Raw genomic sequence first — 14,631 nt, forward strand, 5'->3', positions numbered from 1 at the left:
ATAGTAACTGTAAGAGGTATGTTCTTTCTAATTTTTTTACTTTAGTGTGAGGATCTGATGGTAGAAACTCATACGGACTTAGAGATTACACACGCGTTGTCGTATGACTGCGATAACTTAAGCATGTTCATTATTGTTCATTGTGACCGATCAAATGCTTAGCATGTTTTTAAGCACCTCGATAATTATTTGTGATTGAGCTACTGGTTATGGTCGGTAGCGTGGAGAGATAAACAGGACGAGGAAGATCTTCCATTTGGTGCACCGCAGCACCTCGGCATAGAGCGCGGCGTGCGGCGCAGTCAAGTAAGAGCTGGAGGAGAATTATCGGAGCGGTCGGAAGAATTTGTATTATCTTGTAATTATTTTTTGCAGATCAGCAACTTTCACTTGACGATAACGTCGTTAGTTATCGAGGTGCTTCTTTTTGGATGTGTTTTGAGATGTTCGAGGTAAGGGTTTAGTTTGGGTCATTATTCTGAAGCAAAGGGCCAGGCCCTTGCTTGTTTTCCAGGCAACGTTGACGGATATGTTGCCATAAACTATGTTCGGTCCGAAGTGGGTCCTCACAAGCCCGGTAGAGTCAATACCGAAAACCTTATGGGTTCCCTGGAATGAAATAAACACCAGTAATTTTACACAATTTTACAAATAGAATGAGAAAAAATCTCTATTTTAATTCAAGAAAAGCATTTGTTTTGCCGCATTTCAATTATTGTTCTAGTGTTGTCTTTCTGAGCACTGAAAACCAATATAATGTCACGCAGAAAGCTCAGAATAAGGGAATGAGGACAATATCGAGATATGGAAGATGTACAAAAATTCAACATATTTTGACGGTACTGAACATGCTTTCGGTAAAGCAAACAGTCATTTTAAATACTTTAGTGCTAATACTAAATTAATTCCCGAATACATGTTTTGTGATGTTCAGCGTAATAACGAAATTCATCGCTATTCTACAAGGAGAGGTGAGGGTTTCAGACTCCCCAAAACAAGAATCTAGGCAAATCAAAACAATCTGTATCATAAAGGGCTTAAATGTTTGAAGAGTTGCCTGCAGAGATTAGGGATGCTGATGCTGGGTCTATCGCATCATTTCGTGGGTTTGGCGATGATTTTTGTTAAAAACAAACATCCATATGGGTAGATTGAGTGTCATCGGGAAGCGTTTGGATTTTATAACATTATTTTGTTTTTGAAATTACTTTTGTGTTTATATTGTTTTTTTAGTTAAGGTTCAACCAGGTGTTCAAATTTTATTTGAACAACAATCTAAATAAATACATTACAAATAATATTATACATAGTAGAACACGGAACATCTTGCTGCTACGGAGCGCATGGACGGTTGGGATTCTAGTTCCTCGTATCCAAGTATGATATACTACAATTATGATATATATGAGCTAGATAACAGCACATCTTGCAGCTACAGAGCGCATGGACAGTAAAAAATCTAACCCCTATTTTTTATTTTTTTTAAACATTTTATTTGACAATGAAGTTTAGAGTTTAATAATATTTTAAAAAACGAAATAAAAAGCAAATTTATAAAAATAGAAGTTAGATTACAACAAGTCTTGCAGCGACTGAGTGCATGGGCGGTTGAAATTTTAGACCCCATTTTTGTAGGTATATATTATGTAATGTTTTTTTCTGTGTCCAGGCGGATGAGGCGTGTTTCGACTCGATGGCTGCTTTCCGGTATAAATACTGAATGCGGAAATCGAGTGATGTTGATGATGATGATGAAAACTCGTTGGTGCGAAGTAGACTCGAGAGTGGATGGATGATTTGGGGACAGTGTGAGTTGAATTACTCTCTTATAGTGGAGAGGATTCAGAAGATTTTTTTTCGGTTTCTCTACATGAGGGAGTGCGGATATTGTCCGTGTCTTTATCCCACTGAGTTCCTCCAGGGTGTGCTCGGTTACAGCAGTTTGAAGACCAGAAGGAATGTGTATTTAACTACGCACTTCTTTCGATTGCTGCGCGGTATTATTGACAACCCTGAAATTATGCGGAGCATTAGCTTTTATGTTCCGGATAATTACTTTAGACTGCGTCAGCATAAACTGTTTCACATTCCAATATACAGAACCAATCTGCCAATGGTTATGCGCGTTGGAGAGGCTATTTCTATGTTGAACAATATTACTTTGGACATTGACATTTTTCACGTCTCTGATGGAGTTTTTCGTTACAAGATTCTCTTACTTTTTTAACATATTATTTTTTGAAAATTATGTAAACTTATGTGTTATTTTTATATATCCCTAATTTTACCTTATTATTTGAATTATTTCTTAATGTATAAATTAAGATATTCTATTTTGTAATGTACCTACATATGAATAAATAAAATTGAAAATTGAAATCATATGTAACGTAATGTAGCAAGGAAGTGTACCATGTCGCAGTCACTGATGTATGTAGCTTGTTAATTTGAAATCTGAGTCCTTCCACAGTCTACGCTTTTATGTGATTTCTTCACAGTTATTTCTTCCATATTCTTCTTCTCCCAGTTGGGTACCAGGATGATTTGAATCGCATCCCATTATCTCTGGTTTACATTATCGGAATATTTGTTAATGTCGATCGCTTACTTTACCAATCGAGTTTCGTGACTCTTTGGTTTCTCTAAGGTTACCGACTCGAAGAAAAACTTATGCACCGTTTCTATGTGGTGTTCGGCCAAAGCCGATTTTTTGCCGAGCCTGCGTGCACTTATGCGGTCCTTTAGTCTCGTTGTAATTTTTCTGGCGATGCACTCTGAGGAGTGACAAGTTGGAAAAACTTCCCCGAGGGGAAGTTGTTCCACCTTAGCCAATTAACCATGCTATAAAATTGATCAAGATACGCTGAAATTTAAGTTCAAAAACAGTACCTAATGCACTATTGAGTGCGAATATGGAAATGATGATGGTGATAAGAATAGCTGAAACGTTTACCTTTTTGATGATGCATTTATTCTGGACTATAGAAAACTTAAAGAAGGTTGTTATAATGTCTTCAGTAAAGTAGTCTGTGCAAGGGTTTTGTACTGTCCTGACAAAGAATGTACTTAATTTCCCATCCAACCACAAATCTGATTTTATAAGTACCTGTAACCAACCAAACAACATCACACAACAAATAAAATACAAACTTAAGGAATTTTGAATATCTAACGAAAGAATTATGAGGATCTAAGGCATATACTTTCCGTAGTAGGTCACAATGACTAATCACCAGAGATAGTATTTTTTATGGTTACGATAGTAAAGGTAATAAGGATATTCATATGAACAGAGTCCAGTTGATCTATGTAGACCACTTTAAAGTTTTGGGTCTTACCATAGATCGCAACCGTAATTGGTCCAAACACGTTGATAGTGTTTGTAAAAAAGCCGCAGGTATTACGAACAAACTCGTGAGAGCCGCCAAGCCCACATGCGGTGCGTCGCCGGAGGTTATGCAGCAAATATACGTAGGTGCAGTAGAGCCTCTGATTACGTACGCCTCAAGCGTGTGGGTGGACGCGGTCAACAGGAAAGTCAATCGAAAGAAATTGAACTCCATCCAACGACAAATAGCCATCAGGTCATGCAAGGGATACAGAACAATCTCATTGGTATCAGCACAGGTTTTGAGTGGATTTATGCTACTCGATCTTAGGATCAGGGAGCTTGCAGAAGCATATGAGGTGAAGAAGAATCTCACCTTGCAAGACTTGCCGCAGGACAGATTTTACCAGGGAGTGGGAGACTATTTTATTTATTTTATTTTATTTTTATTTATCAAGGAAAAACAACAGTTGTTATATAAGAATACAAAATATAAAAAATAGTACATACATCCAGTTAAAGTTTTAGTTCATCGCTCTAATTTTCTTGTTTCCTCTTTCACAGTAGTAGATGCTCAATTGTGAAATAATCTACCCACTAATGTTAGAGACGCCCCTTCTTTATTTACATTTAAGTCAAGATTGAAATGTCACCACTAAATATTTAAGGTGTTCCTTTATCCTTCTTCTTTCCTTCCCATCCCCTCTCCTCTCTTCATAGTATAGTGTTAATTTTTGAGTATTTTTATTTTGTTAATCTTTGTTATTAATTAAGTTTAAAATTGTAAGATTCAATATTTCCATGTACTTGTAATTTTCGTGGTAAACGGTTTGGGTAGGTAGGAAGAAATTGCATTGTTTATGTATGTAGAAATTGAATTGTATATGTATATAAAATATTAAATAAAATATTTTTTGGAACGAAGAAATAAAAAAAAAACAATAAACGATAAAGACAAATCAATGATAAATATCAGGGCTGGTATTCTTAACGGAATTGCGGGCGAAGAGATTGCTCTGTTAACGTGTTTTTAGTACGTAAAATGCGTTTTTTACCCGCGCTTTTGCGTTCAGAATACCACCCCTGGTGTGTAAAAAATTACTTCTCTGCCGTAATCTTGGAAGAAAATGCGGAAATACGTTTGTATGAAGAAAAGTCAGACCGCGTTTCTTCTTAAGACGATAGTTGGTTTCCGGATGAGTCCTACATCTTTAAAAATATTTTATTATGTATTTTTTGTCATACATGTATGTCGGAATGGTATCTATGTGCTAAGAAACTTACCATTTGTCGAGAAATGATATTAAGAAATGAAATTATGGGCACGACGTCACCGTGGTATCATTTGAACCGTTAGCAACACCGCGCAAGGCACACTGAAACTGCTTGACGCCGGCGGGGTCGATGCACGCCAGAATCCCCATGTCCCTCGTTGACTTCAGTTCGCTAGCGTTTTGCTCTCTCTAAGACTTTCAAATTGCCCACTAATTATAAATTCGTGTCACGGTTAATTCATTCATTGTTGCACTTAATCTAATCGCTTTTTGTATAATCTTGTGTTAATATATTATCTATTAAACCTCAGAACAATGTAAGTGAAGCTTTCATTTAATTTCACGCAACCTTACAATGGAACTGCTGTAAGTCAAACCAACCATTTCATTCCAACAAAAGAGTTCACTATAAAATCATACCTTGATTTATTTATTGTGTATGGAGACAATTGGTAGTATTCCATATTAAATTTAGTAATGTACCCAAAATAAATCACGTTTATTGGATTTAAATTTAAAACTGATTTTTTTTTAAATACGCAATAAACTCAAGGTTTGAAAATGTTCTAACAAGACGAAACGCATCACAATATAATACGCTCTTGTATATTAAAATAAAAAAAAGTACAATTAAAATCCAATAAACGTGTTTTATTTTTGGGTAAATTACCAAATTTCATACCTTGATGGTAATGTCATTTGGTACAACGACGTCTCCACGAAATTCTTCCGATTTATTTCCGGTCTTGTATGCCGCTAGAGTGTTACTGCATAGGTTCTCCTTGTCAATCGGTCCTGGCAGCTGGCAGCTATCTATACTGTACGTTTCTACGTAGAACGGACCCTGAAAATACCGAAGAAATATGGATGCTAAAAATCCAAACACAGCCAGAATGGTGAATGTTCGGCAGTCGGAGGGTTCAATAACCTTCTATTTTTGAGGCTATTCAGCAGGCGAGAAAAAGGGACTAGGAAAGAATTGATGAAAAATACACCACAACACCCAGGCCAATTGAAAAAAATCTTCCTCGGATTTTTCTTGAAACTGGCGGGAGTTGAACCTGTGACGCCAGTTTCGCAACTTGATACAAACTACTACTACTACCATCACGCCATTTCCCCGTAGGGGTAGGCGGAGAGTATGGACAGCCACACACGTATATTCATGCATACATTTTGAGCTTCGTCCACATTTACACATCATGTCATATTTGCCCTTTGGTTCTGCCTGTTTCTGATATGACCAGATTTAAGATTTTGGTTTATCTGACCATGCCGCGTCTTCCTCGGTCGTCCTCGTCCCACGTTACCGTTTATTCTAGCCATATATACCAGCTTTACCACTATTCCGTCATCCATTCATTCTACATGACCGAACCATCTCAGAGACCCTTCTTAATCTTTTTTTTTTTAAATATTTATTTATTGAAATCTACAGTCATACATACAATAATACGGTTATAATATAATAGATATGTACTTGATACTAGACTAAAAATTATTTCAAACTTATAATTAACAATATTGTGGCATACCTAGAACTCACAATGAACAGACAATTAAAATGGACAAAACACATAGACGGACTCACTAAAGAAATGGCATCACTACATAGCCTCTTCTACAAAATTAAAGATTTTTTACCAAGAAAGGAAAAAATTATGATGTACAAAGCCTATGTCAAAAGTAAATTGAGTTACATGATCGCCTTCTGGGGAACTGGCAACAAGACAGACATAACAAGAATACAAAGACAACAAAATAAAATTCTTAAACTAACATACAACCTACCCTACCTGACCTCTACGACTGAACTGTACAAAAAAACACACCAGTTTGACATAAACTACTTGACTAAAATTGAGACCTTAAAAATTGTGCACAAAATAACACTGGGAAACATACAAGACGACGACATAATATTAGTCAAAAATGCTGACAAATATAACACCAGACAGCAACAACACTATCATATTGAAAAAGCAAAGACAAACACAGGACAGTCAAAAATACTACATAATGGACTTAAACACTACAACGACCTACCTTACTACTTGAAAACTTTTACTGGAGACAAATTTAAAATCAATCTGAAAAAGCACATGATGACTGAACTAACTAGACTAGACGAGACATAAAATGACTAGACAATATCAAATTTCTAATGTAACTCTAACGGGTTTTTTAAAATTGTAAATAAATAAAAAAAAAAAAAAATACAGTTATATTATACAAAAATAGAATTTGGAAAACCATAAATGAAATGTTTCTACCTTAGCAAATTAAAAATAAAATGAAAAGAATAATATTGTATTTACCTATCACTACTCACCCACGGCGACAATGCCTGCATGCTGTCGCTGATTTCCCTTTTAAATTTATTCAAGTTGAATATATCACTCGTATTGGGTCTTATAATATTATTATACAAGTTAAAAACTCTATGTACTCATGAATTTTTTGCTGCCTTGGAATACCAATGCAGCAAAAAATTCACGTAAATATACATCAGTGCAGTAAAACAATTTGGTGTGACTTAGTCGGTAAACTTATCAACCATACCTGATTCAGATTTACACTCTCGCCTGATTTCAGCATTCTGTCATATATTGACTCCCCACACATACGTCTAAGAAATCGAATTTCAATCGCGTTCACTCGGCTTTCATACTTCCTCTACCAGTTCGATGTTTCACTTCCATACATAAGTGTTGGGACTAAAACTCCGGACGCATAGTAACACTAATACTGTAATAATGTTGTTTGACTTACATAATTCTTTTTTATGATATTCGAAATGTTCGCAATATTAAAGCCCAAAACATGGCCAAAATTTCCAAATAAATTATTTAGAACCATAAATTGAAAATGCAGAACGCCAACAATTTTGATAATATTCATTGTAGTTATTCTCAATATGTATCACTTCGAACGATGAAACATATTATATGGACTGTTAGTGATACTCGCTTTAGATATTAAGCGCAGTAATCTCTTTTTGATTGGAATAGTTTTGAGATAATTAATATGAATAAAAAATTATATCCACAAACATAATTATTAAGGTAACGACATTAAAATAACATCGATCGAGAATGATTTTGTTACATGAACAATAGTTCATAATAATCGGCGATTTTTTTGTAATTTTACCGGCTGATTCCGATATGTCATTAAAATTCGTCTATTCCTCTTAGTATTTTTTTTGTAATTTAACGTTTGACTCCATTTTATTTATTTTATTTTATTTTATTAGGTAATTCAACAAATATACATACTAGAAAACATACAATTTGAAAGCATTCGTCGATACAATTTTACATGCATAAATATCTTCAATTATCGAATTACACAAAATAGATGTATATATTAAGTTTTAATACATATTTTTAAATATTTTTTTTTTACAGGATACAATTCAATAAAAAATAAGTTGTACGTGTGCACTTATTGAATAAGATTTATTCCCAAGAGATTATTCGCAAAAGTTGAGAGAGTATCATGAAAAATGTCAATTTTATTGTTTCGGCAGTATATATTATATTCCCGACACATGCGGGCCATACGTGTGTGGTATGTAGCATTATTTGAAAACAAAGGCAGTTTAAATATTTCCCGATGTCTGAGTGTTCTCAATCCCGTATTTATTTGTAATTTATTTAGGAGGTTAGTATCTACTTTGTAGTTGATATATTAAAACGCATAGACATGCCCTGAGCCCTTAAAAATGATGGCACTTAACTCATGCCCAAACGCTCGGTCATGCCTTATACGCAACGAGTATTTTTTATATTTTTATTTATTGAAAAAAAGTATAGAAAAAAGTATAAAATTACAAATGATTTCTACTAACGTAATTAATTATAACGTTTCTACCTCTCTATTCGGCCTCGTGGCGTATTGGTTAGCGCGTTTGTCTACCACGCAAAAGGTCTCAGGTTCGATTCCCAACATGGTTGATATGAAATATTTATTTAAAAGGCGGTTTTTACACTAAAATTATTTCATGGTCCCTGGACTGGTACCTGAAGCGTGAAACTTATCATCTTACCTTCATGTAACACAAATGATCAAGATACGCCGCGATTGGTGTACCATTGGGTGCGGAAAAGGAATGATGATGATGAAAATTTACATTCCTTAGCCAACAAATTTACTTGTGATATAGACATTTTTAAAACGACAATAATCCATTTTAAAACGTTCTTCAATGCACTGTTTGAAATGAATTATTAAGGTCGTAATAAAACTTTCCCGTTCATACAATTTTCTCTTTGTTTTTGATGTGTATTATTATTTATTATTATCTTTTTCTGAAATTAATGTATCAAATATTTTTGTGTACCAGATATTATGTTATTATCTTATATTTACTTACTGTAAACTAATTTTAATTATTTGTTTTTAACAATAATTTGTTAATACCATTTTTTTATACGTATAAGTATATGTAAATGTATATATTTTTTTGTTTAAATTCTTTACAAGTTATTTACAATTTGCTTTTTAATTCAATTACTTTTCTTAAATCCATTTTTTTTTATTTTTTACCATGTAAAGTTTCACTTTTTATTTTGCATAGCAGTGTGCTTTTTATTGTTTCTACATGTATACAAAAAAGCGTTGTTTATCTTTTAAATTTTTACTTAGTATGTTTGCACTTACCTGTATATTTTTTGTAAATGCCCCTTGGGCGTATTGTAAAATTAAATAAATAAATAAATAAAATAAAAATCAAAAATTAATATAATCGGGTTGTGGTCCCGTGGCTAGTGTTGCGGACTCACGGGCCGGAGGTCCGAGGTGCAAACCCCACTCTACCGCAACTTGATTTTCATTTTCTAATAGTGAGTTATTTACAACTCGTTGAAAATGGCCACCAAAATTGAAATATTAGGGTAAATTACAAAAACGCTTATATTTCTTTTTTTTTTAAATAAAAAAAAGAAAATGATGATGACCTCTCTAATAGAGTGAAAACTTCCGATAGGAAGTTTGTTTTAAATTCATTTTTATTTAAACATGTATACATTAAATTTTAATAACTCTTCATTTTTATAAAAATTTAAAATAGATTCTTTCAAATTAGATATTACCTTTATTCTAAAATAATATGACATTTTATATTCTCAACTCACTCTTTGCTGCGCCTGAACTACTGAGCTCAATAAAATTAAATATTCCAACTAGAAACCTCATACAAAACATACTTTTTCATATCACAGAAATAACTATGGTTTTCATTTTCCTTTGCCCAGAATTCTTAGGTCTGCCAAAAAACATACCAATCTTGATTTTTTTTATGGAAAGCTGTCTTCTTTCATAAAAATCACTAAATCAAATTCAATTATAAACATCTCTCTCCCGCTTCTACTCCTATCAAGTTTACGATATACCATTGTGTCTTTCTACTTTCCTTTATAATAATTTTCCATGTATTAATATGTTCTTGAAAATGTCCATTGGGCGTATTTATAAATAAATAAATAATTTTTGGTGCATAAAGGTAAAATGATCATTCTTGCACATCAGGTGATGGGGCCACGATTACAAACGCTATATTCATCAGTCAATATCGAGACGGTATAAACTAACATCAATATTTATGTACGAAAATATGCATATTTATCTTATAAAAAGTATCTTCGTCGGTAACCTATAATTGAACATGTTTATGGGCGTATACATAAATAAAATATACGCAATTTTCTACCGTATGGAGTTCAGAATAGGGTGGGTCTCATGTGTTTGTTTAATTTAGATTTAAATGTTAAAATATTTGATTTGGATTTTGAGATTTCTGGAAGATTGCTAAAGCTTTTTTTCCCAACATATGAATGATGATTTAAAGCTGCAGTTGTAATCAATAAAGGTTTCAGCTCTTTAACTTCACAAACTTCAAGAGATGGAAGAGTTGAAGGAATGTAGATGTTCAAATATAGGAAAAATGGTGAATGTTACACAGTTTATAATTTTTTTCAATTTAAATTTTATTTATTTATATATACGAGTATATAAAACAAAACATATAAAACAAACTTAACAAAATAGAATATCTTAATTCATACATATAGAAATGATAAAAATAATTAGGTAAAATTAGGTATATATAAAAAAACACATAAGTATACATAATATCCAGGGAATAATATGTTTAAAAAGTAAGAGAATCTTGTAACGAAAAACTACCTCAGAGACGCAAAAAATGTCAATGTCCAAAGTTATATTGTTCAACATAGAGATAGCCCTTCCAACAGGTATAACCATCCACAGGTTGGTCCTGTATATTGGAATGTGAAACAGTCTATGCTGACGCTGTCTAAGGTAATTATCCGGAACATAAAAGCCAATGCTCCGCATGATTTCAGGGTTGTCAATAATACCGCGCAACAATCGAAAGAAGTGCGTAGTTAAATACACATTCCTTCTAGTCTTCAAACTGCTGTAACCGAGCACACCCTGGAGGAACTCAGTGGGATAAAGACACGGATAATATCCGCACTCCCTCATGTAGAGAAACCGAAGATATTTCTTCTGAACCTTCTCCACCATAAGAGAGTATTTCAACTCACACGGTCCCCAAATCATCGAGCCACTCTCGAGTCTACTTCGCACCAACGAGTTATAAAGAATTCTCAGTACTCGTATACTACCAAAAACCCTGGCAGTACGCAAGACGAATCCTAACATCTTCAACGAACTTCTAAGAACTGTTTCGATCCGATCATGAAATGTCAGGGAACTCACAAAAGTGATGCCTGGATCTTCAATCTTCGCAATCCGCGTAAGATTCTGATCATTACACAGTGTGTAAAGTGGCCACATAAACCAGCCAATGGCAGGTCGAACGCCCTGTAAATGCCTAGACTTGCTTATGTTCACCATATCTGTTGTAATTTGTTAACAATATATTTTTAAAAAAAAATATATGTTAAACTAAAGTATTTAATTTTTTTTTAAAGAAATATTTGCGTTCTTATGATTTACCCAAATATTTAATTTTGAGGGTCATTTTCAACGAGTTGTTAGAAAATGGGAATCGAGTTGGGGTAGAGGGGGATTCGAATCACAGACCTTTGGTCCGTGAGTCCGAGACACTAGCCACAGGACCACAACCCGATCTATCATTCATAAAATTAGTCTTTGCTTTACCGAATACATGTTTAGTACCGTCTACAAAATATGTTGAATTTTTGTATATCTTCCACATCTCAATATTGTCCTAATGAGGGGGATGCCCTATCATGATCTTTCTGCATGACATTACATTGGTTTACAGTGCTCAGAAAGAGAATACTAGAACAATAATTGAAATGCGGCAAAACAATTGCCTTGAAAATTAGATTACTTGTTTTTTTATTAATAAATTTCATAAAAAGTACATGTTTTTGAGTAGAGAATAGTAGACGGCGATCTTCTAAACTAAGCAAGTGGTGCTTTTTGCAGGAAGACATAATAGAGATTGGTATTGTACTAGTAAAAATGTGTCCCGTTATTTTGGTAGTGGTTTGCTCTCACAAATAACTTGAATACAGGTGGCGAATCCTTTTTTAGTAAACCACACGAGAGTAATTAGTATTTTCACGTAAAAGAAATTATCTCCAATGACTTTCTTGAAAAGCTCATACGGTTCGAATCCTTTTAGCTCATAGGTTCCCTGCAATTAAAAAAAAATAAATGTATACATAATATACGAGCTGAACCCGGCAATGCTTTGCTAATAGCAATAGCTATATAGTCGTATAAAGATTTTATTATAATTTTATTTATTTATTATTTTATTCATTTATTCATACAAATCATCATCATTCCCTTTCCGCACATAATGGTGCAAAGGGCACTGCATTGGTACACCAATCGCAGCGTATCTTGATAATTTTTGTTACATGAAGGTAAGATAATCGGTCTTACGCTTCAGATACCAGTCCAGGTACTATGAAATATTCTAGTGTGAAAACACCATTTAAAATAAATATTTCATTTCAACCATGTCGGGAATCGAATCCGAGATCTCTTGCATGGCAGGCTAAGGCGCTGACCATAACACCACGAGGCCGATTTATACAAATACATATATAACATTGCATTTTATATATATACTAGCGGACTCGACAGACGTTGTCCTGCCCGAACGTTGGCTTGCCTGCTATTACCTTGGAAAAAGACTTTTCATTGATAAGCAGGTACCTGGGCTCTTGTTTGAATGATTGAACATTGAACAAAATTTAAAATTATTTATATTAAAATATAGAATTCTTTTTGCAAAAGTCAGATTCGGCTCCTCTCACCAACAGGGGTGCTTTTTATTAATGAATGCGATTTTTAAAATGTATTGTATGTCAGTAAATATGATATTAGTATTACCAAAAATCCAATAAAAAGAAATAAATTGGAAGAAATTATAAGGAATGGTAAGGAAAGAATCTGATTGGGATCCATAAAAAGTAAATTTTGTTTGTGAACATTCAAAAACAAACTTTTTTCAACACAAAAAAACAATATCCTTCCATTTTTTTTATATATGCATAGAAAGCAACCCCGGTAGGTCGATGAAAAAAAGATTTATGCTTTTAACTTTATTGAAATTAAAAATTTTAATTATCTACGAACACGCGCAGCGTAAATATTTACATTTCGCTAAAAACAGTAAACGGCTTAACCAATTAACGGGTTAAGCCGTTTAGGAGGAGTTCAGTGACATCACACGTAAAGAAGAATTATATTTATATATAAAAATAGATATAAAAATGGGTATGGAATAGGGCTTTCAATCTTGGTATACCAAGATCCCATTACCCCGGTATCTCGCTCGATTTTCTGATCCCGCTCGAAGCGAGATTGCGTGTGTGGGATTCCACGAGATTTTCGGGATTTTTAGAAGTTACTCTTCCAGTTTCTAACCTTTTATTGCAAGAAAAGTTAAAGCTTACACTGTTATCTGCTTCAAAAACAAGCTGCTTATTTATTATTTAAAAAAAAGAAATGACTGTATATGAATTAGGGGGCTGCTTGGGGAAGAATTTAAAATGTACATTTAATGCCCTAAAATCCATACTGCCAGCGAGCGTTGGGGCTGAAAGTGCTTTCACCGCTGCCGGCTATTAAGCCTCTAATATATTATATACGTAGCAGTTTGGCAAATGCCACAACAATCATGCTTTAATTAGCTTTGTCTTAGATTAGAAAGATTTGATTAAGTTTTCTTTTCTACAAAAAAGTAATAAATGAAAGCATTTTATTTGGTTGATCGTAGACTTTTGTAGACTTTAATTTTAGCTTTCAATTGCCATATAAGTATTTTTAACACCTTATTACAGCGCCACTAGTTTTAAATTACTTCTATTTAACAGAATAAACATTACGATGCCTGAAAGCAAAATACGTTTTTTTAAGCTTAGCATTAAACCACGCGGGATCCTGCAAATATTTGGAATCCGCTTTTTGATCCAGCAAATACCGAGATCGAAAATCAACTGCGGTATTGGAAGCCCAAAAGTGGACATATATCTCAGGTTGCAATATTAAAAAAAATAAATACTGAATATTTTTATGAGGATAACTTTGACGGTGATATTTTAATTTTTGAGTTCATTTTAAACGAGCTGTAATTAACTCACTATTGGAAAATAGTAATCAAGTTGCGGTAGAGTGGGTTAGTCAGAAACACTAGCAGCGGGACCACGACTCAGTTTTAAAATATGCAAAAAAAATAAATTACTTGATGACTACTCTAAGGTAAAAATCCCGAATAATGAAATCAAATGAAGATAAGTCCGCCTTGAAATATAGTGAGTTGGTGTGTTCGTCTTCCACACACAAAATACTATCCCTATCCATATCCAGAGCCTAACTTAAATAACACAACAGAAAAATCTTCTTAAATCAACAGGGAGAAGCCGAACCAGCAGCCACCGTGATCCAGACAGAGAGAAGAGAAAATTTGTGTAGCTTTAGCATATTTTTTTATTTATTCATATTTTTTTCCATTTTTTAAATCCTTTTTTTAAATGTAATAACCCGCTAAGCCTC

At 33.7% G+C, this 14,631-nt stretch overlaps 1 protein-coding gene across 1 annotated transcript; it reads right to left on the reverse strand.

Moving 5' to 3' along the window:
* Positions 1–216: 216 nt before the first annotated feature.
* LOC148274529 (uncharacterized) lies at positions 217–7,463 on the reverse strand. Its single transcript, XM_088236978.1, has 4 exons — positions 7,375–7,463; positions 5,285–5,446; positions 2,954–3,106; positions 217–609 (listed from the first exon to the last, which is right to left on the reverse strand). Exons 1-4 carry the CDS (start codon positions 7,459–7,461, stop codon positions 406–408), a joined length of 606 nt encoding a protein of 201 aa, XP_088093104.1. The 5' UTR covers positions 7,462–7,463; the 3' UTR covers positions 217–405.
* Between the last annotated feature and the right edge of the window lie 7,168 nt (positions 7,464–14,631).

This window comes from Micrasema longulum, unplaced genomic scaffold, assembly GCF_059751315.1.
Source record: "Micrasema longulum isolate JH-2025_06_02 unplaced genomic scaffold, ASM5975131v1 h1tg001630l, whole genome shotgun sequence".
In the NCBI taxonomy this organism is placed as follows: domain Eukaryota; kingdom Metazoa; phylum Arthropoda; class Insecta; order Trichoptera; family Brachycentridae; genus Micrasema; species Micrasema longulum.

Excerpts from the sequence above, each read along its gene's own strand:
- LOC148274529 (XM_088236978.1), bottom strand. The coding sequence starts at position 7,461 with ATGGTTCTAAATAATTTATTTGGAAATTTTGGCCATGTTTTGGGCTTT. Across the intron at positions 3,107-5,284 it reads CAAATGACATTACCATCAAG|GTACTTATAAAATCAGATTT; the intron begins GTATGAAATTTG and ends GGTTGGTTACAG. Across the intron at positions 610-2,953 it reads ATAAATGCATCATCAAAAAG|GGAACCCATAAGGTTTTCGG; the intron begins GTAAACGTTTCA and ends ATTTCATTCCAG.